Here is a 25,674-nt window from a genome sequence, read left to right on the forward strand (position 1 = left end):
AAAAAAATAATAAAAATGCCATAAATCAATTCCCTATAACTTTTGCACAAACCTATCAAAATATGCTTATTGCGATTTTTTTTTTTTACCAAAAATATGTAGAAGAATACATATCAGCCTAAGCTGAGGAAGAATTTTTTTTTTTTTGAAGATATTTATTAGAGCAAAAAGTTAAAAATATTTTTTTTTTTTTTCAAAATAGCCTGTATTTTGTTTGTTTATAGCGCAAAAAAATAAAAACCACAGAGGTGATCAAATACCACCAAAAGAAAGCTCTATTTGTGGGGAAAAAAAAGGACATCAATTTTGTTTGGGTAAAGCGCGAGGCTTTACCCAAACAAAATTGAACAACACAAACAAAACAAACAAACAAAACTACCGCGCAATTTTCAGTTAAAGTGACGCAGTGCCGTATCACAAAAAATGGCCCAGTCAGGAAGGGGGTAAATTCTAAGTGGTTAATTTACGGCATTTTTTCACACCTGCCTAAAACATTTGCATAGTACTGTATAGCCCAAGTTTCCAATTCAGCTAGCATCCCTGTGCTTTTCTCTTATGTATGCTAATTCTGGCATATTTTTATACAGTTACCAGAAGTTCAAATAGAAATGGGGACAGGATGAAGGAGCTAGGCACACCAAATGTTGAGCTTTCCAATGGACTCATTTTCATGGGAAACTATTCCTTTTGCTGAGTAGGTGGCATGGACAAGAGGAATAATAAAATCATATAGCATTGATTTATAGACCCTTGTTAATACTGTTTAAGGGCCTTTTTAAAGAGATTGCTCTGGAGGTTATAAAAGTATCGCCCTGTAAAAAGCCAAAGTACTTTGTTTGCTACCTGTATTCTTTGATGCCATAAGAGTATAGCATTGAAGAACTTTGAAAAGGTAGATAGAGATACTTTTCTGGATGTGGGGATCTATGACCACTTATTAAACGATACAGCTTGTCAGTGGCCTGGAGACGGGGCTCTGGAAAATTAAAAGGAAAGCCATTACCATCAACAGTGAAGAAGAAATACTAGTGTTGAAAGCATAAAATCCAGACAAGAAGCTATATATCTATTTGAAGCAGTGATATGGAAGCTGTTTTACCTGTAAAAGGATTTGTCCTTTTACAGTACCACAATCCGCTGACCTGACTTTTCCCTGCTGCAGGTAAGAAATAAAGCAAGGTCAAGTTCTGGCCTCCAGCCTATGATTGGACAGTGAAAGAGCAGCAGCAGTCCACCCTCTGCTAATCCTGCTTTCTACTCCTGTTAGCATTTTGCCAGCACATTAATACCACCCATTTGGTTCCCCATGTTAGACTCCAGTCTATGTGATGCTTTATAGAGGATTATAAAAGGCCGATACCAAGTCATACTCAGATACATATACTAGCGGCATTCCTTAATACATAGCTGGATTATTTGCTGTTTTTTTTTTAAATCTTCCTGGAGTTAATCCTTAAGCAGCAAGTGGAGTTGAACAAAGCAAAAACTGCAGAGAGCAGGTCATTCCATTATTTGGAATAGTGTTCTTTTTTGTAAAGAAAATTCCACTCAAAAAGCAAAACAAAATATGGGTCCTGTTAAAGTGTTGTGGAATTGTGACCAATCTATGTATGACTCTTGTGTCTCCCAAGCAGATGCAGATTTGAATTTTCAAAATCTATGGTAAAAAATGGCCATGATGCACACAAACTGGTTGGAAAATACATTCCAATCATGTTTAAAATATTTTCAAAATTCTAATTGAGCTCCATTTAGAGAAGTTCAACAGGTGCACAATGATCTGTCAAAAATGAAGTCAACCGATGTGTCCACGCACAATGGACTGTAGTGCAAATCTGCAAAAAGCACTAAAACTGCATAGGTGTGAATCCAGCCTTATATTTTAAATACCTTATTGAATCTCTTTCCGCATACAGATCGGTTACATACTATGTAACTATGTATGTAACTGATCTGTATGCGGAAAGAGATTCAATAAGGTATTTAACAGTATAAGGCTAGATTCACGCCTATGCAGTTTTAGTGCTTTTTGCAGATTTGCACTACAGTCCATTTAACATGGTTTCCTATGGAACCCGATCTGTAGTGCAAATCTGCAAAATGCAAAAAGCACAAAAAATACATAGGTGGGAATCAGGCCTAAAAGCTATTTGCAATGCAGTGATAGTTTGTTTCATTTAAATCCCAACTGAAGAAAATCAACCCAACAAGTACCCAATTATTTTGTGTATCAAGAAGTAGAAAATATATTTGGGCAGCGGGCCTAACCAACTAACCAATTTCAAAAGAACAAAAGCTTGAGGTAAATGCTTATACTACTGGGTATACATAGTTACATACAGTAGTTAACCTGGTTGAAAAAAGACAAGTTCTAGTTCATCCAATACACCTATCCCTTGCAAACTGAGCAGTCTATTGGTGCCCAGGAAAGAGTTTTATTTTCCTTAGTGTATTTAAGGGAGCCCCATAGAATGCCATTGGATTCAGTAATGTCCCTGGAGCCTTCCAGAAGCTTATTAGGTTTAAATTTCAGTTTTTCTCTATTTTTATAACCTACAATTTCAAATACATCTTGAGGAGGTGTTTTTTTTTTTTTAATGCTTATTTCATTAGGCATACATTAAAAATGAAGACTGGCAAGAATTGTCTGTTTATTAAAAAGGGTATGCCCTCTAGATTTCAAAGTGGGCACTACCATCACAGAGATCAGTGCATTTCTTTAGTTTATTAAAAGCAATAATTTTATACACTAAAAGAATGGATATCTAAAACAAGAAGCCTAATTTATCCACCAAGAATTTTTCTAAGGCATTTTAGCGGGGTTGTATGTACAGTATCAGTAAGAGTCTGTGAGTTTTAGAGACACTTTTTTTTTCTCTTTTATCTTAGTTTTGAGTGCACCAAATTTAGCTACAACATATTAAGGTATAGTTTTTTTCCATGATAAACACACATGATCGTAATATTGTATATTTACAAGGCTGACAAAACTAGATTACAATGACCAAACACATTTCTGACCAATTTGCTGCCTCAGCCTAGACATCTACTGTTGCCCACCCCTCCCATACTAGAACAAAACAAAATTCTACCAACTGCCATAAAAGGAAATTTATAGTGCGAGTATTATGTAAGCTGACCTTCTGTGCTAACTTGCTTGTGAAATATATTCACACTGTTACATAGGCATAAGGAAGTCAAACTTTTAAAGTCTTCTCTTTCATACGCTGCCAATAAAAGTATCCTTGGTTCACAATGTTCCTAGTTATTTTGTACCACAGATTTCAATTCATACAAGATGTGTAGATCATGCATGGGTGGAAGTCTGCATAATGAAGAAGCATAGACACTGAAAAAAAAAAAAAACAGTTGCATGTTCAAGGGATCAATGTTCGAGTCTTTGAAAAGTTTGGTGAACTCAGGCCAACACACACAGTGTGAGAACATTGTACAAATTATTTAGCGCAATATTGTCCCTTCCCTATACCTAACATTGCCCTTATTATCTCCCTTATGCAGCTGGAGGCACACATTGGGGGGATTTACTAAAGTTGTAGAGTACAAAATCTGTTGCAGCTCTGCATAGAAACCAGTCAGCTTCCAGGTTTAATTGTCAAAGCTTAACCGCTTCAGCCCTGGAAGATTTTACCCCGTTCCTGACCAGAGCAATTCGGCACTGCGTCGCTTTAACTGACAATTGCAATTGTGCGACGTGGCTTCCAAACAAAATTGACATCCTTTTTTTCCCACAAATAGAGCTTTCTTTTGGTGGTATTTGATAGCCTCTGCAGTTTTAATTTTTTTTTCGCTATAAACAAAAAAAGAGCGACAATTTTGAAAAAAACGCATTCTTTTTTACATTTTGCTATAATATCCCCCAAAAATATATAAAAAAACATTTTTTTCCTTAGTTTAGGCCGATATGTATTCTTCTACATATTTTTGGTAAAAAAAAAAAATCGCAATAAGCGTTTATTGATTGGTTTGCGCAAAAGTTATAGCGTATAGAAAATACGAGATAGTTTTATGGCATTTTTTTTATTTTTTACTAGTAATGGCAGCAATCAGTGATTTGTTATCGTCACTGCGACATTATGGCGGACACATCGGACATTTTTGACACATTTTTGGGACCATTTTCATTTATACAGCAATCAGTGCTATACAAATGCACTGATTCCTGAGTAAATGACACTGGCAGTGAAGGGGTTAACCCCTAGGGGCAGTGTAAGGGTTAAGTATGTCCTGGGGCGTGATTCTAACTGTGGGGGGGGCGTGGCTACATGTGGGGCGGGTGTGGACACATCAACGATCTCTGATCCCGATCACAGGGAGCAGAGATCAGTGACACTGTCACGAGGCAGAATGGGGAGATTCTTGTTTACATTAGCATCTCCCCGTTCTTCCTCTCTGCGAGCCGATCGCAGGTATCCCAGCGGCGATCGAGTCCGCAGGACCCGCGACCTGACTCACAGAGGTCCCGGTCAGCGTGCACGTGATGGCATGGCGGCACATTGAAAAGAACATACAGGTACGCCCATTTGCCCAGCTGTGCCATTCAACGTACACCGGCGTGCGCCGGTCGGGAACAGGTTAATTGAACAAGCTGAAGTTAGAAGCTGACTGGCTACCATGCACAGCTGCACCAGATTTTGTACTCTCCAGTATTAGTAAATCTCCCCCAATATTACCCTCAAGTTTAACTGTGCCTAGTAACAGCCCTAATTGATAGAATAACTACAGCGATGGCGGGAGGGTTTAGCCTTTTTGAAGCATTACAGTGGATACAAAAATTGCCAAAGAATAGCCAAATATGCAAGAAATTATACCAACCAACAGTCCCAGAGGCCATAATGGACTTTGACTGTGCCAGAAATGACGTCCTTCCTACAGATCTGTAAAGCAGCAGTTCCTTCGCCAAACCAAATAAACAAATTTACCTGGTCTTCTATTCACAGGTTCTCTCTGTGAAACTCTCTACCAGGTAGATCAACAAAACAAAAAATGGGTAGACTTGATGGACTACTACTTTTTTCTTCAGTCACTTTTCTATGTTTCTATGTTAAATCCTAACTCAGATTACAAAAGGAAGTGACATAGAAAAATAATGTTTCCCCTTCTATATTATCTGTAGCAACATTATCGCTATGTTAGCTTCTCTAAAAAAACATGACATAAAAGGTAGAGGGGTTAAAGGAAAAAAGAAACTCTTGCAGTATCTCTAAGGGTCCTCCTTGCTTACTATCCATAAGACTCACACCAGGGAGTTAGAAGTCTCTGTAAAATCTTCTCTTTGGGGTCCCTTGAGGGGCAAAGAAAAAGTCTTTCACCTTCAGATTATAATGTCACCTACAGGAGTACTTGAGACTGGCAAACAAAAAAACTGTAGGCCAGCACAAGGTAATTCCTCTTGCTACCAGCATGCATCAGTTTTGTAGCAAAATAGTACAGAGAGCATGATCATAAGCATAGAGGGGTGGGACCCGTGTCCCTCATAGGACTCCAAGAAAAGGATTTAACGGTAAGTACAAAAATCCTTTTTTTGTTCATACATTGAGAAACATTTTTGGAAACACAGGAAGTCTTTTACCTTTGGATATCCAAAAGAAGCCCAATTAATAGGGTGTGCTACACCACAAACAATCATCATCTCACTCATCAGACATGCCAGAAACATCTACCTGGTAGAGTTTTGAGAATCTGTGAATAGAAGACCAGGTAGGAAACAGTTGTTTTCTATCTAAAAAGCCTAAGAATTACTCACATTTCTAGTGGAGTTGGCTTTGCAAGGGTGGAACCCAATTCTTGAGACACAGCTTGGATGATGGTCTGCCTGAGCCACCCAGGGATGGTAGGAACCCTTATGGAGTCTGTCTGCAATTGCAACAAGTCAGTCAGTCAGAGGGAAAGGAGAACTAAGTCCTGGTTGAGGGGAAAGGCAGGAACGGCTTTAGGCAGGAAATAAGTCCTGGGCCTCAACAACACCTTTTCCCTGCAAAACCAGAAATTATTCTTTGCAGAGTAAAGCTGCCAGCTCTGACACTCGTCTCATTGAGGTGATGGCAACAAGGAATACCACCATGTGGCTGAGTGTAGCGATAGGCATGTCTCTAACAAGTTCAAATAGTGCTTTCCAAAGTGCAATTTCAGATCCCACTGATAGGAGAATGAACAGGGGGAGCTACATTAGGAAATTTTGTTCCAAGTTTTTTTTAAGCAGGAAGTGAGAGGCCGTTGGCCTCTGAAACAGAATACAAAGGTTAGAAACCTAGGCCTTGATAGTGCTGAGTGTCAACGCAAGTCCAGGCTCAGCTGTACGAATTATATTATATGTCCCACAAAGAAACTCCTAGGGTGGAAGCCCCAGGATTCACAGGGGAGTGGAGAATAGCATCCACATACAATGACACATCTTGTAGGAAGTAGCCTTCCTAGATTATAGCATAATAGGAATAATAGATTCAGAGATGCCCGGTCTCTGAATCTATACCTGGATTTTAACATTCATGCCATTAAAGCCAGTGACCATAAAGCAGGATAGTAAATTGGTCTTTGAGGTGGAAGATTCTCATGATCTTGAAGAATCCATAAAGTGTTCACAAGGAGTCTTATAATATTGGTTTACCACATCTGCCTGGGCCAGTCTGGAGCAACAAGGATCGCTGGAATTCCCCCCATCTTTATCTTGCGAACCTCAAGGAGGATAGTCCACCCTGCAGAGACAGACACATTGCCTGAAGTTCCTGGATGTTAATTGGGAGATAAGATTTCTCCAATGACAATGTCCACTGCACCAACAGGGTTCCCATTACTCTTCCCTACCCTAAAGCCCCATACACACTATCAGTTTTTCCTTCAGATTTACCAAAACCATATAATATGAGGTCAAACCTTAGGAGTTTCAAATTATATGCAATCAGGCAGGCCCTTGCACTACATGGTTTTGGTAAACCTGAAGAAAAAAAATCTTCAGAAAATCTGATAGTGTGTATGGGGCATAACAGACTTACACCAATTGCAGATCTTCCAGAAAACTGAAAGGAAGGATCGCCCCCATTCTAGATCTAGGGGAAAACTGGTCCTCTGCCAAATGAATTAATCTATTGAGACTTTATTGGCTTGTCCCAAGACCACAAAATGTTGTGCTTTGGAGGTCTGGGGTGAAACGGAACAACTAGGACTGCCATGAAGAAAGCTACCATCAGCTCCAAGACCGAAAAGGCTTGTTTTAGTTTCGTAGTATAACAGTAGACAGTGACTCTTCAGTGGCAAGCTTGTTGGTGTAAGACTAAGGCTGGAGCAATTCAGAATCAGGGTCTCAAGGGCTAATGGTTCAGAGGCCATTGAGGCCACAAACTAGTTACAGAATCTGCAGGACCAGGCCAGGATTTGCATTTGTGAGTCAGAAAATAATTGGGTGATTGCATGACTGTAAAAAAACAAACACAGATGAAAGGGCAAAGGACCCACCCTCACTTGACAGAGCTTATATGACAAAGTAGATTTCAGGAGCAGGGGGAAACCGAATTCTAGGCTGCAGACGATGGCACCATCAGTAGGTTCACTGAAGGCAGCACTGAAACCGTGTGAGTTGGGGGCACCTGTTACAGCAGGACTATCCCTTCTATGTTTAGAATCAGACATGATGTAACTATTTGGTGGTACAGCAACATAACGCTTAGGATAAGAGGCATCCGGTACTCATAAAACCCAGACAGAATCAGATGGCTGAAAGTGATCAAAGTCACTGAAGGTGTACAGCAGGAACAAAAGGAAACATCCCATCCACAACAGGGAGAGGTTTCCTCAAAGCTGTATGATGGGAAAGATAGAGCAAAGTACCTTCACACAACACACCACCCAGTGGATGATGTCTCAGCCCTACAATGTTAACTCCTTATGTGGCACAACTGGCAGCAAACAGGCACTTTTATAAGCACCCAGTGACATATACTGTATATTTGAGGTAGCTACCTGTGGTTGGCCTGATTGGTGTTCTCACGGTCTTCAGAGATGGGGCAAGTGCTAAGGCACTGTTAGCACTTTGGATCTGGAAAGTTCTTTGCAGCTAACTTTTTACCAGAACAAAGTCTAGAAACCAACCCACATGGAAACTGGTGCCCAAAGGTGACTTCTAGGCTATCCTAGTAATTCCAGTCAAGTTGGATCTGCAGCATTCCAAAAGCCAGGCTGAAGACAGCTGCAATGGAAAAGACAATGTGATGTAGAGAATAGTCTTCAATGAAGAAGATAAATCCCGAAGAATAAGAAAAAGTTCTGCCAGTAAAACTAGTTTGCGCTTTTACATAGCAGAGCATACTTTCTAGTAGGACATGCTGGTAGTAGGAGGGGTTAGCCAGGGCTGGCCCATATTTATTTTTGTTTGCTAGGTGTCTAATCCTCATAGGTGTCAGTAGAGTCCAAAAATGAAAGAATTCATGTGTTCCTCAATCTATCATCCACCATTCTCTTAGATTCTCATACATTGTGCCCTTTGTAGATGGCAGTGATACTCTTGAGAGGCCTAAAAATTGATATTGTTAATTTTAGCATGATCTAATATGAACGTTGCCTATCTCTGGGCTAAGAGTTACCTACCTACATTTTCTACAACATACTGTAGCCATTCATTTACATCGGGTTCTGTTTAGAGAGGAAATATTTTTAATGTATTAGTTGGTATACATAACCTCATTTTTTTTCATTTCATACATCAAAAAGAAAGTACATGTACCATCACCTGTACTGTGATTAGGTCATTAGTGATACTCCAGTCAAAAGGCAAATACACTGTTGAATTACATTTATGTGAATGTGCCTACATGCCTAGAAATCAGTCCTGCAACGATCCCAGCTACCCATGTTAGAAGGCACAGCCAGGTCCTACACTCCTTGGGAACTCTGTAAAGAGTACATTATAGTTGAGCAAATTTTTATATCTTATATTAACATAATATCTTGTAATAACAATGGAGTGTCTATTTTCTTTCTCTGTAGCATATGGTGCCTTGTTATTTTAACAATATTACATGCTATTGCTGAGCCTGTGATCCACCAGGACCCCTATATCGTTTTCCACCCCCAATTCCCCCAATCAAGTAACTTTTATTCATATATTTAGCCCCCAATGCATTACTTTACATTATTCAATATTGTAGTAGCCCATCCCTTTCATTTATTGAGGTCTTCCTGTAACTTTGCTGTCTCCTGCTGTGAAATTATCACAAAGCTTAGCTTTGTATCATCAGCAAATACTAAGATAGAACTCTTTATTCCAACCTCTATATTATTTATTAACAAGTTGAACAGGATTGGTCCCAGGACAGAGCTTTGAGGTACCCCACTTTCAATTCCAGACCGTTCAAAAGATAAGCCATTTATCACCACCCTCTGGACACACTCATGTTTTCTATCCAAGTACATATATTATTGTCAATGCCAATTGACCTCAATTTGTATAATAAGTGTTTATGGGGTACTGTAATCAATTCTGTGCCAAAATCCAGTCCAGATATACCACATCCACAGGCTTTTCTCTATCCAGATTACAGTTCACTTCCTCATAGAATGTGAACAGGTTTGTCTGGCAAGAACGATCTTATAAAAATCCATGCTTGTCACTACCAATGATACTATATTACTATTGCATATAGTCACTTTTCACTTGCAAGTGGATGTGGCATGTGACAAATTAGAAAAAGAGACACCAATCCCTTTGTAGGTGTATATGTCAATCAAATATTACTGACTATAAAATGACAAGGACATAAAGTGTATGCAACAGTTTTGTCCAGTCAGGTGCCCCAATTGTTCGGTGGTAGATATTTTTTAAAAAGGCAACTGCCGAATGTAGCCCTGTTTTCTATTAGTATCCTGTTGATATTTATTATTGAATATGGTAATTTCTTGTTTTTCTACAAAAACATAATTAACTTTTGCTTGGCGTGCATGTTTGACCACCATGTTGTAAAGGAACTGCATACTTCTCTGGTGTCAAACTTAAATTTCTCATCCTTCTGCAGTCATTACAACAGCCCATTCTAGGATCCACTCCAACTTTTGATTGCACAGTGAAGGAGTAGCAGGACACTGATGAGATCCCTCATTAGGAAGCCTCCTAGGAAGCTCTGTGCTAGATGGACAGTGCAATGGTCAGAGGTCATTTTTTTTAGCATAGGTCTACTACATTCAATGTTTGTTATGCCCATACATTTCATTGTGTCTCTTTATGTATTCTATCACAGTAGAAGAACTTAGGTCTGTGGTACAGCTTTTGGTAAGATACATGCATAATACCCTGATCTAACTCTTTCATGTAGGTCTAAGAAGCCATGGCTAATAAAGGCCCTTCATATGGCATGAGCCGTGATGTCATGTCCCGCATAGAAAAAAAGTATGATGATGAATTGGAGGCACGTCTAGTGCAGTGGATTAAGCTTCAGGTCGGTACTGATGCAGGGGAGCCACCAGAGCAAGGACGATATGGATTCCAGCAATGGTTGAAAAATGGCGTGGTAAGCATTGAGTCAGCTACTAAAATCACTCTCTTGCTGTGTCTGTAATTATAGCTTAAGGAAAAGGAGGGAATCACTGGGTTGGATAAAATATGGATTTTATTTAAAAAAATGTGGTTCAGCTTGCCTCTAAAGTCCAACCTAGCGATTCCCTCCTTTTCATATGCATGGAGCCAGAATTGGTTATAGTTCACAGTTCTTTTGTTCAGGATCACACCTAAGAATTTCTGTACAGGCTAAGCCATAGTATCATATATCTCTTGAAGGCAGGTTTGAAAAAGATGCAAAGTCCAGTACCTATCTATTCTACAAACAGTCATTCAGTAGCAATACAGACTTTGTCAAAAAAAAACAGCCTGGGGGTCGGGGATCCCCTGGCTGTTTCTTGACAAATAGCTGGTTGCTAAGGAGAGGCCTGGGAAGCCGGCCAACGCATCCTTAATAACCGATGTCTCACCAGCTGTTAGCGTGTAACAAAACACAAGAGACAGTGATGTTTCTTCTCTTCCAGTGGTTTCTTTTCCCTCTGCTGTCTTCTCCCTCCGGTGTTTCTTCCCCCTCTTCTCTCTTTGGTGATGTCACCTTTGTCTGTCACTGCCCACTAAACAGTCTTCTTCCATCCAATGATGTCACCGGAAACCCCACCTCTTGTGACGTCAACGGATGGCCACTCCCCCCACCCGCAGACCCCTACAATTAACATGGGGACAAGGTGCTTTGGATTGGGGGGGGGCGCAGAGCCTCCCCGCCCCAAATCACTCACCCCCCATGTTGAGGGCATGTGGCCTGGTATGGTTCAGGAGGGGGACACTTGCCTACCCTTTTCCTGACCTGGCAGGCTTATTGCTCAGATAAGGGTCTGGTATGGCTTTTGGGGGGATCCCATGCCATTCTTTTTTCACCATTTTTAATTGCCTGCTTTAAAAAAAAAATTTACAATCAGCTGTGAGCAGAGAAGCCCACTGATAGCTGATTAGTCATCGGCTGTTAAGGACGCAGAGGCCAGCCAATGCAGTAATTACCGCTAAAAAGAACAATGTAGCATTCAATATTTAACGGTAAATTCTCAGTGAATTTACCAAATTTTTCTGGCTGTTATTTAACACTTAGTTACATGGGACTAAGGGGTCAATTCACTAAGTGCTTCCTAAGGGCCAGTTCACACCAGACACAGTTCCGTTCAGTTCCGTGTGCTTTTTTTCTGCACTAAAAATGCATGCACAGTGTTTTCCATGTATTCCAATGGCTCTAGTTCACACCAAGCAGTCAGTTTCCGGTCAGTTTCTGGTGCAGAAACTGACCGGAAACTGACTGGAACTGACTATATTAGTGCAGAAAAAATGGAACTGCATGGAACTGCATCTGGTGTGAACTGGCCCTAAAAGAGAAGTATAGAAAAAGAAAATAACAAACCTACATACTCATCTAGCTGGCTGCAGTATCGATTCAATGCTGCAGCTGTCCCCTGCCGGCTCTACACCAAGAACTGCACGATCAAAAGACTGCTGATCGCTCAGTTCTCGAGTCCCATCTGAGCATTGAGTGGTGACTGCCACCACTCTGTGCTCTGCCCCTCCAATGCTCACTGGAGAACCGGACTGCGGAGTGGCGAGAACAGCTGGCTCAGGCTCTCAACAATGCGCTGAGATGCATAGTCAGCTGGCGGTCAGGCATCTGGGCAGATCCCGACATTATTATCCGGATCTCTGCAGAGCCTGGACTGGCACTGTGATGCTCCGGCCCGCTGTAAGCTAATTCTGGGTCACAGCAGTGCAGAACTAAGCGCACACTCTCATGACTCACAGAAGAAGTATGACCAAATGAACTTTGACCATGCTTCTCCTTTAGTCTAGTTATGAAGTGTGAACTGCCACCGTTCCCTCTCTATGTGGCAGATCCAACAACAGCTTGGAAGGAGACAGACCTGTCATAACTGCAGCTTGTCTTGGCACAGAGTGCTTTCCTGAGACAAGAAGAGACAGTAGACTTATGCCGCGTACACACGGGCGGACTGTATGGCGTACTTAGTTCGTCATACAATCCGACGGACAGTCTGTCGTACTTTCGACTGAACGGACTTGACCACACACGGATACCCAAACAGTCCGTCGAAAGCTTGCGCGATGACGTGTACAGCACGTACGATGGGACTAGAAATAGGAAGTCCAATACACAGCAAAGCACCCTTCCGCTGTGTAAATCCTTTCTGGGCATGCGCCATTCTTAGTCCGTCGAACTAGCCTACTGACGAGCGGATTGTCCGCTGAAACCAAAGTATGACGGACAGAATTTCGAAAAATCCGAAATACTTAGTACGCCAGACTGCACGCTGAAAAAGTCCGCTGAAGCCCACACACGAGCGGACTGTCCGCTGAAATGTGTTTCGACGGACTAAGTACGCCATACAGTCCGCCCGTGTGTACGCGGCATAACACTTACTCCTTCTGCATTCCTTTTGCCCCAGGGAAAGTTCTTGGAAGCAAGGCAATCAGCGGTTACAATGTATCAGTCTCCTTCCAAGCTGTTGTCTGATTTGCGCATGAGGAGGGGATGGGGCAGGTCAGATGTTCTAAATAGACTTAGAAAGCTCCTAGCAACATGGGACAAAGTACTACATATACTTTGTCCCATGGAGGGCGGCACAATGTAAATACATTTTTAATGATAGATCCTTTTTTGGCAGGTTTTCCTTCCTGTCCATTAATTACTCCTTTGGAGAGATTTTCCCACACTATCTGCCCTTGTGACAGCCATACGGAAACTGAGAGCGTGGTTGTCAAATGGACAGGAACAGAAAATATTGTCAGCTCTTCCTTATGCTACTAAAAATGTATTTTTGTTTTCATTGCTGTTCCTATTGCAGAGATTTGCTGCATTGTAGTAAATATTCCAACAGGCACACAAAGGCTAAAAAAAAATGTGAATGAGGCTCTTCTATTCAAAATAACACAAAGTTTAGCTGGGGTTGGGCTGAAAAATACTTCTGACAAAGAATCACAATAAATTCAAGTAGCCTAAAGACTATCCTTTGCCCTTTTCATAGGTTCTTTCAAAACTGGTAAATAGTCTATACCCCAGGGGCTCACAGCCTGTTAAGATCCCTGATCCCCCTCCCAGCATGGCCTTCAAGCAAATGGAACAAGTGGCACAGTTCCTAAAGGCGGCCGAGGATTACGGAGTGGTGAAAACCGATGTCTTTCAAACCGTAGACCTGTATGAAGGTAAATCTTGCTGATACTAAGTCACACTCATAACAACAGACAATATATTCTTGTTTGTAGATATTGGAAGCATATCCTAAGCTGATGCAATGAGGTATACAGTGAGGGGAAAGAAGTATTTGATCCCCTGCTTGTACGTTTGCCCACTGACATGAAATGATCTATAATTTTAATGGTAGGTTTATTTTAACAGTAAGAGACAAAATAACATAAAAAAAAATCCAGAAAAACATATTTCAAAAAAGTTATAAATTAATTTGCATTTTAATAAGTATTTGACCCATTCGCAAAACATGACTTAGTACTTGATGGCAAAAACCTTCTTGGCAATCACAGAAGTAAGATGTTTCTTGTAGTTGGCCACCAGGTGCACATACATCTCATTCTAAGGACTCTAAGTCCTTAAGGTTTCGAGGCTGACATTTGGTAACTTGAACCTTCAGCTCCCTCCACATATTTTCGATGGGAATAAGGTCTGGAGACTGGCTAGGCCACTCCAGGACCATAATGCGCTTCTTCTTGAGCCACTCCTTTGCTACCTTGACTGTGTGTCTTGGGTCATTGTCATTGTCCTAGCTGAGGGAAAGAGGTTCTCACCCAAGATTTGACGGTATATGGCCCCGTCCATCGTCCCTTTGATGTGGTGAAGATGTTCTCTCCCCTTAGCAGAAAAACACCCCCAAAGAATAATGTTTGATGGTGGGGATGGTGTTCTTGGGGTCATAGGCAGCATTCCTCCTACTCCAAACGCGAGTTGAGTTGATGCCAAAGAGTTTGATTTTGGTCTCATCGGATCACAACACTTTCATCCAGTTCTCCTCAGAATCATTCAGATGTTCGTTAGTAGACTTCAGATGGATATGTGCTTTCCTGAGCAAGGGGACCTTGCGTGCACTGCAGGATTTCAGTCCTTCGCGGCGTAGTGTGTTACTAATTATTTTCTTCGTAACTATGGTCCCAGCTGCCTTGAGATCCTTGACAAGATTCTCCTGTGTAGTTCTGGGATGATTCTTCACCGGTCTCATGATCAATGAAACTCTACAAGGTGCAATCTTGCATGGATCCCCAGATCAAGGGAGATTGACAGTTATTTTGTGTTTCTTCCATTTGCGAATAATTGCACCAACTGTTGTCACCCTCCCACCAAGCTGCTTGGTGATAGTCTTGTAGTCCATTCCAGCCTTGTGCAGGTCTACAATCTTGTCCTTGACATCCTTGGACAGCCCTTTGGTCTTGGCCATGGTGGAAAGATTGGAATCTGATTGACTGATTGCTATTGTGGACAGGTGTCTTTTATACAAGTAAGTCTTCTATACAGGTAACAAGAAAGAGATTAGGAGCACTCCCTTTTTTTTAGGAGTGCTCCTAATCTCAGCTTGTTACCTGTATAGAAGACACCTGGGAACCAGAAATCTTGCTGATTGATAGGGGATCAAATACTTCTTGCACCCATTAAAATGCAAATCAATTTATAACTTTTTTTTAAATGCATTTTTCTGGATATTTTTGTTGGTATTTTGTCTCTCACTGTTAAAATAAGACTACCATTAAAATGATAGACTGATCATTTCTCTGTCAGTGGGCAAATAGACACAATCAGCAGGGGATCAAATGCTTTTTTCCCCTCACTGTAAAGTATTTTAATAGGAAATACAGATTCCTTCTTGTCATTAGATCATTTACACATCATTGACTATCTTGTTGAAAAGCAGACAATTTTATCTGTGTTTTTGATCTCATTGAACTACTTGTTGGCAATCACCTTGCTTGTAAAGCATTGATTTCAGTGATTTGGAAATAAGGAGCTTGCCAGCAAGATGCTAAATAACCCAGTTGCATAGAAATGAATCATATAGTTCAATGCTAAATGTGAGTTGTATTTCACCAGTCCTAAGGATATTCCCTAGCACAAGTGCCTTGAAAAAGTATTCATACCCCTTGAAATTTTCCATATTTTGTCATGTTTCAACCAAACATGTAAATGTATTTTATTAGGATCTTATATGGATAGACACAAAGTGGCACATAAATGTGAAATGGAAGTAAAATGATAAATGGTTTAAAAAAAAATAAAAAATCTGAAAAGTGAGGTGTGCATTTGTATTCAGCCCCCTTTACTCTGATACTCCTAACTAAAATATAGTGGAACCAATTGCTTTCAGAAGTCCATCTGTGTAATTTAATCTCAGTATAAATACAGCTGTTCTGTGAAGCCCTTAGAGGTTTTTTAGAGAACATTAGTGAACAAACAGCATCATGAAGGCCAAGGAACACATTAAACAGGTCATGGATAACATTGCAGAGAAGTTTAAAGCAGGGTTAGGTTATAAAACAAATATCCTAAGCTTTGAACATCTCACAGAGCACTGTTCAATCCATCATCTGAAAATGGCACAACTGCAAACCTACCAAGACATGGCAATCCACCTAAACGGACAGGCCGGGCAAGGAGAGCATTAATCAATGAAGCAGTCAAGAGGCCCATGGTAACTCTGGAGGAGCTGCAAAGATCCACAGCTCAGGTGGGAGAATCTGTCCACTTGACAACTATTAGGCGCTCACTCCACAAATCTGGCCTTTATGGAAGAGTGGCAAGAAGAAAGCCATTGTTGAAAGAAAGAAAGTCCTGTTTGCGAGAAGCTATGTGGGGGAAGCAGCAAACATGGAAAAAGGTACTCTTTAACTTTTTGGCCTAAAAGCAAAACACTATGTTTGGTGTAAAACAAACACTGCACATCATTCTGAACACACTATCCCCACCGTGAAACATGGTGGTGGCAGCATCATGTTGTGGGGATGCTTTTCTTCAGCAGGGACAGGGAAGCTGGTCAGAGTTGATGGGAAGATGGATGGAGCCAAATACAGGGCAATCTTAGAAGAAAACCTGTTACAGTCTGCAAAAGACTTGAGACTGGGGCGGAAGTTCCCCTTCCAGTAGGACAACAACCCTAAACATACAGCCAGAGCTACAATGGAATGGTTTACATCAAAGCATATTCATGTTTAGAATGGCCCAGTCAAAGTCCAAACCTAAATCCAATTGAGAATCTATGGCAAGACTTGAAAATTGCTCTTCACATATGCACTCTATCCAATCTGACAGAGCTTGAGCTATTTTGCAAAGAATGGGCAAACATTTCACTCCCTAGATGTGCAAAGCTGGTAGAGACATCCCCAAAAGACTTGCAGCTGTAATTGCAGTAAAAGGTGGTTTTACAAAATATAGACTCAGGGGGCCGAATACAAATGCACCCTACACTTTTCACAAATTTATTTGTAAAAAAATGTCAAAACCATTTATCATTTTCCTTTCACTTCACAATTGTGCCATTTTGTGTTGGTCTATCACATACAAACCCAATAAAATACATTTACATTTTTGGATGTAACATGACAAAATTTGAAAAATTTCAAGGCAATGTATATACACAAGTAGGGCTGCCACCTGTTTAATATTTTACCATCATGGCCTGAAAAATATGGCTGATTGCCAGCATTAATAGAAAACAAATCATAAGTCCACTATTTTATTTAGAAAAAGTGGGTAAATTATGTACTATAGCTGTTATTCACCCCAGTCTATTCAAAGCCAGGAGCTATGCATCTGAAACCACAATATTTTACTTTCCTGTAATTGTATTCTCTTTTTTTTGTAACAAGAGAAACTTTTTATTAAGGTACAAGGCATATGGGCACATACATAGCAATGCAAACAAGACATTGGTGCATAAATGTAAAAAAACTTAAACAATGGAAACAGCCAAGAGCGATGCCGAAAAAAAAAGGTTCCAGAGCTGGCCTTCAGATTGTGTAGCTTACTGCTGTTGGGGGGAGGACTGAGCTTCAGAAATTCTCCCCAATCAATACATGGGGGTGGGGGATTATAGGGTACAGGAAGAAGGACGGAGAGGGGGGAGGGGAAGGGAAGGGCGAAGGAGACAACTGAAGACGGGAGAGTGTGCACTGACACAAGCTCCAGGTACACAGCACTTCTGAGAAGAGCTCCAAGTGCTGACAGGCCGATGAACTGGATCTAATTTTCCATGTTCTTTCACTATACGCTTTGCCTGATAGACCCCCATAGGTGTAGCGGTGGGTTGCATGTCTGCACTGGTCATGGAAAAGAACGCCATAAAAAGCAAAATTTTTATTTTATTTATTTGTGTACATCAGGGGTGTCCAAACTTTTTTCAAAGAGGGCCAGATTTGATGAAGTGAACGTGCGTGAGGGACGACCATTTTGCCTGACATTCTTTGAACCATTAAAATTCGGTTTGTGTGTTAGTTCGGGCACTAATACATTGCCCAACAAGAATTCTTTTGCCTTTGTGGCTGTGTGTGAGTAAAGAGATGATCTCTGGCGTGTTATTTGGATATACCGTATTTATTGGCATATAACACGCACCTTCACTTTAAGAGGGAAGTTTCAGGAAAAAAACTTGCATTTTAAATAAAGAACTATTAAGCAAAATAATCTGCAGCCCCACCATTGCCATGAATGCAGCATCACCATTGCCATCAGTGCGGCCCCCACCATTGCCATGATCGCAGCATCACCATTGCCAGGAATGCAGCCCCCCATCATTGCCAGGAATGGGGACTCACCATTGCAATCAGTGCAGCCTGACTGATGCCCATCCATCTGCAGCCTCTGAGGGGACAGGGAGGGAGCGGGACAAGCACCAAAAGATTAGATACATGAGAAACTCCTGTTTTCTTGGCAGACACCACTGTGAAAAGGCTCACTGTGGACCATTGGGGTGGAGACAGAGAATCCTCTACAAAGGATTTGTCCACCTCAGAAGAGTCTACTTGTTTGGATCCTTCCTTCTCGATTTCCATCCCAGGAAAGGGTGAAAGGGGAAAGTTACAGGGTAACTTTGTTGGGGACGGATACCTAGACCTGATTCTGATCCCCTTAGTGCCAGATCTGCCATGCCAGCAAGGCTCACAAGTGGGTGAAAAACTCACAATACTAAGCAATAGCACCAAAAACGGGGGGGGGAGAGGTAGCCTCACAGTGTCCTACCACCTGGAGGCTTCAGGAATACTGTGCTGTGCACATCCTGCTCAGCTGGTGTTCTCTGTGACAAGGGCCATTTCCAATATGGCACCCACGCATGTCCAGTGCGATCTCCCACCCGCAATTGTGCAGTTGCACAGATAGGTGGGCCATGCCTGTGCAATAGATAGGTGGCCACGCCTGGGGCCTGACAATAGAAGAAATAGGTTCCCACTCTATGACTGAAGAGAGTGGCACACACATACTTTGTAACAGCTTGGAAACAGGGAGACAGCACAAGAGGACTTCCTCCTCAATAGGGGCACATACAACACATGTAGCAGAGCCGGATACCGGTTCCATCTTTACCTTCTCTTGGATAGGCTTACCCTGCAGGGTCTTCAGGGACCACAGCCCTGTACTTGTAAAGCACTCCAATAGCTAACTCACTGATGCAATCGCCTGCCAATGTAAGCACCACCCACAGGATTAATTGCCAACGCAACCTACATGCTTTCCCTAGTTGTACACCGGGGTACACTGGCCATTTTGTTTCCAGAACATAAATTGTAGAGCCAGTTAGTATCGTGCTTCATTGTAGCTATGTGGAACAGTAGATCTTTTCCCTCCAAAAAAATAAATAAAAATCAACATTGCATAGCATATTGGCTTTATCAATTTAAAATGTATTGAACTATTAGAACGTATGTTAGAACGCCATGTAAAGTGCTGTATAGAAACTTAAAGTAATGTATATATGAGAATGTTCTTAGAATTAATTTTTTTCCACGATTGAAAAAAAATAAAATAATTTACACTTTAGTGATATGCCTGCCTTTACACGCACATGAACTGTAATGGCATCCCAGTCTTAGTCTGTAGGGTTCAATAATGAGTTGACCCACCCTTTGCAGCTGTAACGGCTTAAACTCTTCTGGGCATGCTGTCCACAGGGTTCATCTCAAAGGTGTTCTATTGGCATTGAGATCAGGAGTTTTGGGTGGAGGAACTTGAATGTCCTGCACAGAGTCCTGACCTCAACCCCATAGAAAACCTTTGGGATGAATTAGAGTGAAGACTTCAAAGCCAAGCCTTCTTGTTCAACATCAGTGCCTGACCTCACAAATGTGCTTCTGGAAGAATGGTCAAACATTCTAATACACACACACACTCCTAAACCTTGTGGACAGCCTTCCCAGAAGAGTTGAAGCTGTTATAGCTTCAAAGGGCTGGCCAAGTCAATATTGAACCCTATGGACTAAGACTGGGATGCCATTAAAGTTAATGTGTGTGCAAAAGGCGGGCATCCCAATACTTTTGACAATGTAGTGTGTATATATATATATATATATATATATATATATATATATATATATATATATATATATATATATATACAGAGGTTAAAATAAGTATTGAATACGTCACCATTTTTCTAGATAAATATATTTCTAAAAGGTGCTATTGACATGAAATGTTAACCATGTGTCGATAACAACCAATGCAATCCATACATACAAAGAAACCAAAACAAATAAGTTCAGAAATGAAGTTATGTCTAATAAAATGGAATGACACTAGAAAAAAGCATTGAATACACAAAGAAAGAAATGGAAAGCCAAGATACCAGCTGAAATCTATCAGTAATTAGAAAGCAATCCTGCCCCTTGTCAGTGCAAATTAATATCAAGTGGTTCAGTCTCAACTGATGGCCTATAAAAAGGTGTCTCATTACCAAAGTGCCACACAAGAAACATCTCAGGATGAGTAAAAGCAAAGAGCTCTTGCAAGACCTTTTCAACCTTATTGTTGTAAAACATACAGATGGCATTGGTTAGAGAAGGATTTCGAAACTTCTGAATCTTCCAGTGAGCAATGTTGGGGCCATATTTCAGAAGTGGAAAAAACATAATTTCACCATAAACCGGCCATGACCAGGTGTGCCTCTGAAGATTTCTGACAGAAGATTTCTCTCATCAGAAAAGTTGTCCAATAGGCCAGGATCACTTGTGGAGAGCGTCAGAGAAACCTGGAATTAGCAGGTGCAATTGTTTCAAAGAAAACAATAAGTAATGCACTCAACTGCCATGGCCTATATGCACGCTCACCACACAAGACTCCACTGATGAAGAAAAAGCATATTGAAGCTTGTTGAAAGTTTGAAATACCGGGAGAATATCGTCTGGTCAGATGAGACCAAAATTGAATTCTTTGGATGCCATAATATACACCATGTTTGGAGCTCAAATGGAACTGCACATCACCCCAACAGTGAAGTTTGGAGGTAGGAACATCATGGTGTGGGGCAGTTTTTCAGCATACATTACTGGCAAATTTCATATAATTGAAGGCAGGATGAATGGGAAAATGTACCAAGACATTCCTGAAAATAATCTGCGGCCATCTACCAGGATTATGAAGATGAAAGGAGGGTGGACACTTCAGCAAGACAATGATCCCAAACACAAAGCCAAGGAAACTCTCGATTGGTTTCAAAGAAAGAAAACAAAGCTGCTAGATGGGCCCAGCCAATCATCTGACTTGAATCCAATAGAAAATCTATGGAAAGAACTAAAGATCAGAGTTCATAGAAAAGGCCCACAGAACCTTCAAGGATTTGAAGACTGTTTGAGCAATGCATGCGACTAGTTTCTCAATGCAAGGTGTCTTGAAGCTGTCATTAGCAACAAAGGATTTTGTACTAAGTATAAAATTTCAGTTAGCGGGCTCAATACTTTTTCCCTGTGCCATTCCATTTTATTACACATACAGTATCTCACAAAAGTGAGTACATCCCTCACATCTATATAAATATTTTATGATATCTTTTCATGTGACAACACTGAAGAAATTACACTTTGCTAAAATGTAGTGTAGTGAGTGTACAGCTTGTATAAGTGTAAACAAAATAACTCAACACACAGCCATTAATGTTTAAACTGCTGGCAACAAAAGTGAGTACACCCCTAAGTGAAAATATTTCCAAATTGGGCCCAATTAGCCATTTTCCCTCCCGGTGTCACGTGACTCATTAGTGTTACGTGGTCTCAGGTGTGAATGGGGAGCAGGTGTGTTAAATTTGGTGTTATCGCTTTCACTCTCTCATACTGGTCACTGAAAGTTTAACATGGCACCTCATGGCAAAGAGCTCTCTGAGGATCTGGAAAAAGAATTGTTGCTCTACATAAAGATGGCCTAGGCCAGAGATATGCAATTGGCGGACCTCCAGCTGTTGCAAAACTACAAGTCCCATCATGCCTCTGCCTCTGGGTCTCATGCTTGTGGCTGTCAGAGCCTTGCTATGCCTCATGGGACTTGCAGTTCTGCAACAGCTGGAGGCCCGCTAATTCAATATCCCTGGCCTAGGCTATAAGAAGATTGCCAAGACCCTGAAACTGAGCTGCAGCACAGCGGCAAAGAACATACAACGGTTTAACAGGGCAAGTTCCACTCAGAAGAGACCTCACCATGGTCGACCAAAGAAGTTGAGTGCACGTGCTCAGGATCATATCCAGAGGTTGTTTTTGGGAAATAGATGTATGAGTGCTGCCAGCATTGCTGCAGAGGTTGAAGAGGTGGGGGGGGGGGGTCATCCTGTCCATGCTCAGGCCATACGCCGTACACTGCATCAAATTGGTTTGCATGGCTGTTGCCCCAGAAGGAAACCTCTTCTAAAGATGATGCACAAGAAAGCCCACAAACCGTTTGCTGAAGACAAGCAGACTAAGGACGTGGATTACTGGAACCATGTCCTGTGGTCTGATGAGACCAAGATAAACTTATTTGGTTCAGATGGTGCCAAGTCTGTGTGGCGGCAACCAGGTGAGGAGTACAAAGACAAGTGTGTCTTTACTACAGTCAAGCATGGTGGTGGGAGTGTCATGGTCTGGGGCTGCATGACTGCTGCCGACACTGGGGAGCTACAGTTCATTGAGGGAACCATGAATGCCAACATGTACTGTGACATACTGAAGCAGAGCATGATCCCCTCCCTTTGGAGACTGGGCTGCAGGGAAGTATTCCAATATGATAACCCCGAACACACCTCCAAGACCACCACTACCTTGCTAAAGAAGCTGAGGGTAAAGGTGATGGACTGGCCAAGCATGTCTTCAGACCTAAACCCTATTGAGCATCTGTGGGGCATCCTCAGACAGAAGGTGGAGGAGCGCAAGGTCTCTAACATCCACCAGCTCTGTGATGTCGTCATGGAGGAGTGGAAGAGGACTCCAGTGGCAACCTGGGCTCAATTTGGACATTTTCACTTAGGGATGTACTCACTTGTCACATAAAAAGATATAATAAAATATTTACAAAAATGCGAGGGGTGTACTCACTTTTGTGAGATACTGTGTGTGTGTATATATATATATATATATATATATATATATATATATACACACACACACCAGTGGGGAAAATATTTGATCCCCTGCAGATTTTGTAAGTTTGGCCACCTACAAATAAATGAAGGGTCTATACTTGTTTTTATCATAGGTGTATTTTAAATGATAGAAACAGAATATCAACCAAAACTCCAGAAAAAAATAAATGAAACAAATGTTATAAACATGAATTTGTGAAGAAACCTTTGTTGGCAAGCACAGAGGCAAGATGTTTCTTGTAGTTGGTTGCTAGGTTTGCACACATCTCAGGAGGGATTTTGGTCCACTCTTCTTTACAACTCAAAATTTCAGCTCCCTTCATACATTTTCTATTGGATTAAGGACTGGAGACTGGCTAGGCCACTCCATGACCTTAATGTGCTTCTTCTTGAGCCACTATTTTGTTGCCTTGGCAGTATGTTTTGGGTCATTGTCATGCTGGAAAACCCATCCACGACCCATTTTCAGTGTTCTGGCCGAGGGAAGAAGGTTCCCATACAAGATTTTACAATACCCAGCCTAGTCCATTGGCCCCTGAATACGGCAAAGTCGGCCTGTACCTTTAGCAGAGAAACAGCCCCAAAGCATTATATTTTTACCTCTGCGCTTGACTGTAGGGATGGTGTTCTTAGGGTCATAGCATTTTTCTCCCTCCAAACATGGCAAACCGAGTTAATGCCAGAGAGCTCAATTTTGGTCTCATCTGACCACAGCACTTTCTCCTGATCCTTTTCTGAATCATTTATATGTTCATAGGCAAACTTCAGACATGGCCTGTATATGTGCCTTCTTGAGGGGAGGCACATATACAAGGGGGATCTTACGGGCGCTGCAGGGTTTCAATCCATGGCGGTGTATTGTGTTACCAATGGTTTATTTGGGAACTGTGGTCCCAACTGCTTTGAGACCAGTCACAAGCTCCTCCCGTGTAGTTCTGGGCTGATCCCTCATTTTTCTCATGATCATCCTTACACCATGAGGCAAAATACTGCATGGAGCTCCAGACCGATTTTGTATTTCTTACATTTGCGAATAATCGCGCCAACAGTTGTCCCCTCACCAAGCTTCTTGCTGATTGTCTTGTATCCCATTCCAGCCTTGTGCAGGTCTACAATCTTGTCCCTGATGTCCTTTGACAGCTCTTTAGTCTTGCTCATGATGGTAAGGTTCAAATTGTAGAAAGATTCTGTGGACAGGTGTCTTTTATACACATAACAAGTTGTCCTTAGTATCACCTTCTTAAATTGACAGGACTAATCTGTCATGAGCACATACTGTAACCAGTCTGTGGGAGCCTGAATTATTGTTGGTTGGTAGGGGATCAAATACTTATTTTACTCACTGAACTGCAACTCAATTTATAACATTTGTATCATGTTTTTTCTGGATTTTTGGTTGATATTCTGACCCTTCATTTCTTTGTAAGTGGGCAAACTTACAAAATCTGCAGGGGATCAAATAATTAGTTCCCCTTCTCTCTCTCTCTCTTTATATATATATATATATATATATATACACACACACACACACACACACACACAGTCCCTTGAAAAAGTATGCATAGTGTAACAGATAAACACACCCACGGCTAGCTAACATGACATGGTTCCGTGACTGGGGTATACGGGGGAACTTATACTGAGCAAGACTGGCTGCGATTCACAGCCCACACTACCTTTGGCCACCACTAGAGGGAGACTCCACTCCAATCCAGCTGGCTGACCACACACAGGCAGATACAAATCCTACATACAATCTGGGGCACTCTAAGGGTTGGGGAGCAGTTTAGCAATTAGCACACACTTCTAGGGTTCCCCCAACTATTCTACAAGCTAGAACACTGTTGTTAACCACTTCAGCCCCGGAAGGATTTGCCCCCTTTTTGACCAGGCCATTTTTTGCGATACAGCACTGTGTCGCTTTGGCGATTGTGTGGTCATGCAACATTGTACCCAAACAAAATTTATGTCCTTTTTTTCCCCCCACAAATAGAGCTTTCTTTTGGTGGTATTTGATCACCTCTGCAGTTTTTATTTTTTTGCGCTATAAACAAAAAAACACAATTGTACTTTTTGCTACGATAAATATTCCAAATAAATTATTTTCTAATTTCTTCATCAGTTTAGGCTGATATGTATTCTACATATTTTTGTTAAAAATTGCAATAAGCGTATATTGATTGGTTTGCACAAAAGTTATAGCGTCTACAAAATAGGGGATAGATTTATGTAATTTTTGTTACTAGTAATGGCAGTGATCTGTGGGTTTTTTTCAGGACTGCAACATTGCGACGGACACATCGGACACTTGTTTAGGACCTGTGACATTTATACAGTTATTTATTCAGTGATCTGACTTAAAAAAATATGATTTTTGTACTCACTGTAAAATCCTTTTCTCCAAAGTTCATTGACTGACACAGCTCCTTTAAATCTTGACCGTAGGGTTATCATGCCACCTTCAGGAGAGGACTAGGCAGAACATGTAACACGTGTAAAAACACCAGAACTGCATAGCTCCGCCTAGGGGGCGGTCCCTCTGGCTATAACCCT

At 41.3% G+C, this 25,674-nt stretch overlaps 1 protein-coding gene across 1 annotated transcript in view; it reads left to right on the top strand.

The window, feature by feature from the left end:
• The window catches only part of TAGLN (transgelin), a 51,853-nt gene that overhangs the window by 19,323 nt on the left and 6,856 nt on the right, over positions 1-25,674 (top strand). Inside the window, exons 2-3 of the mRNA XM_077456984.1 lie at positions 10,320-10,514; positions 13,558-13,735. Of these exons, the coding sequence (XP_077313110.1) occupies positions 10,332-10,514; positions 13,558-13,735 (361 nt within the window). The 5' untranslated portion in view covers positions 10,320-10,331. The remainder of the gene's footprint in view (positions 1-10,319; positions 10,515-13,557; positions 13,736-25,674) is intronic.

The sequence above is a fragment of the Lithobates pipiens genome, unplaced genomic scaffold (assembly GCF_037356315.1).
Source record: "Lithobates pipiens isolate NorthernLeopardFrog02 unplaced genomic scaffold, aLitPip1_a1.2 Scaffold_27, whole genome shotgun sequence".
Lineage (NCBI taxonomy): Eukaryota > Metazoa > Chordata > Amphibia > Anura > Ranidae > Lithobates > Lithobates pipiens.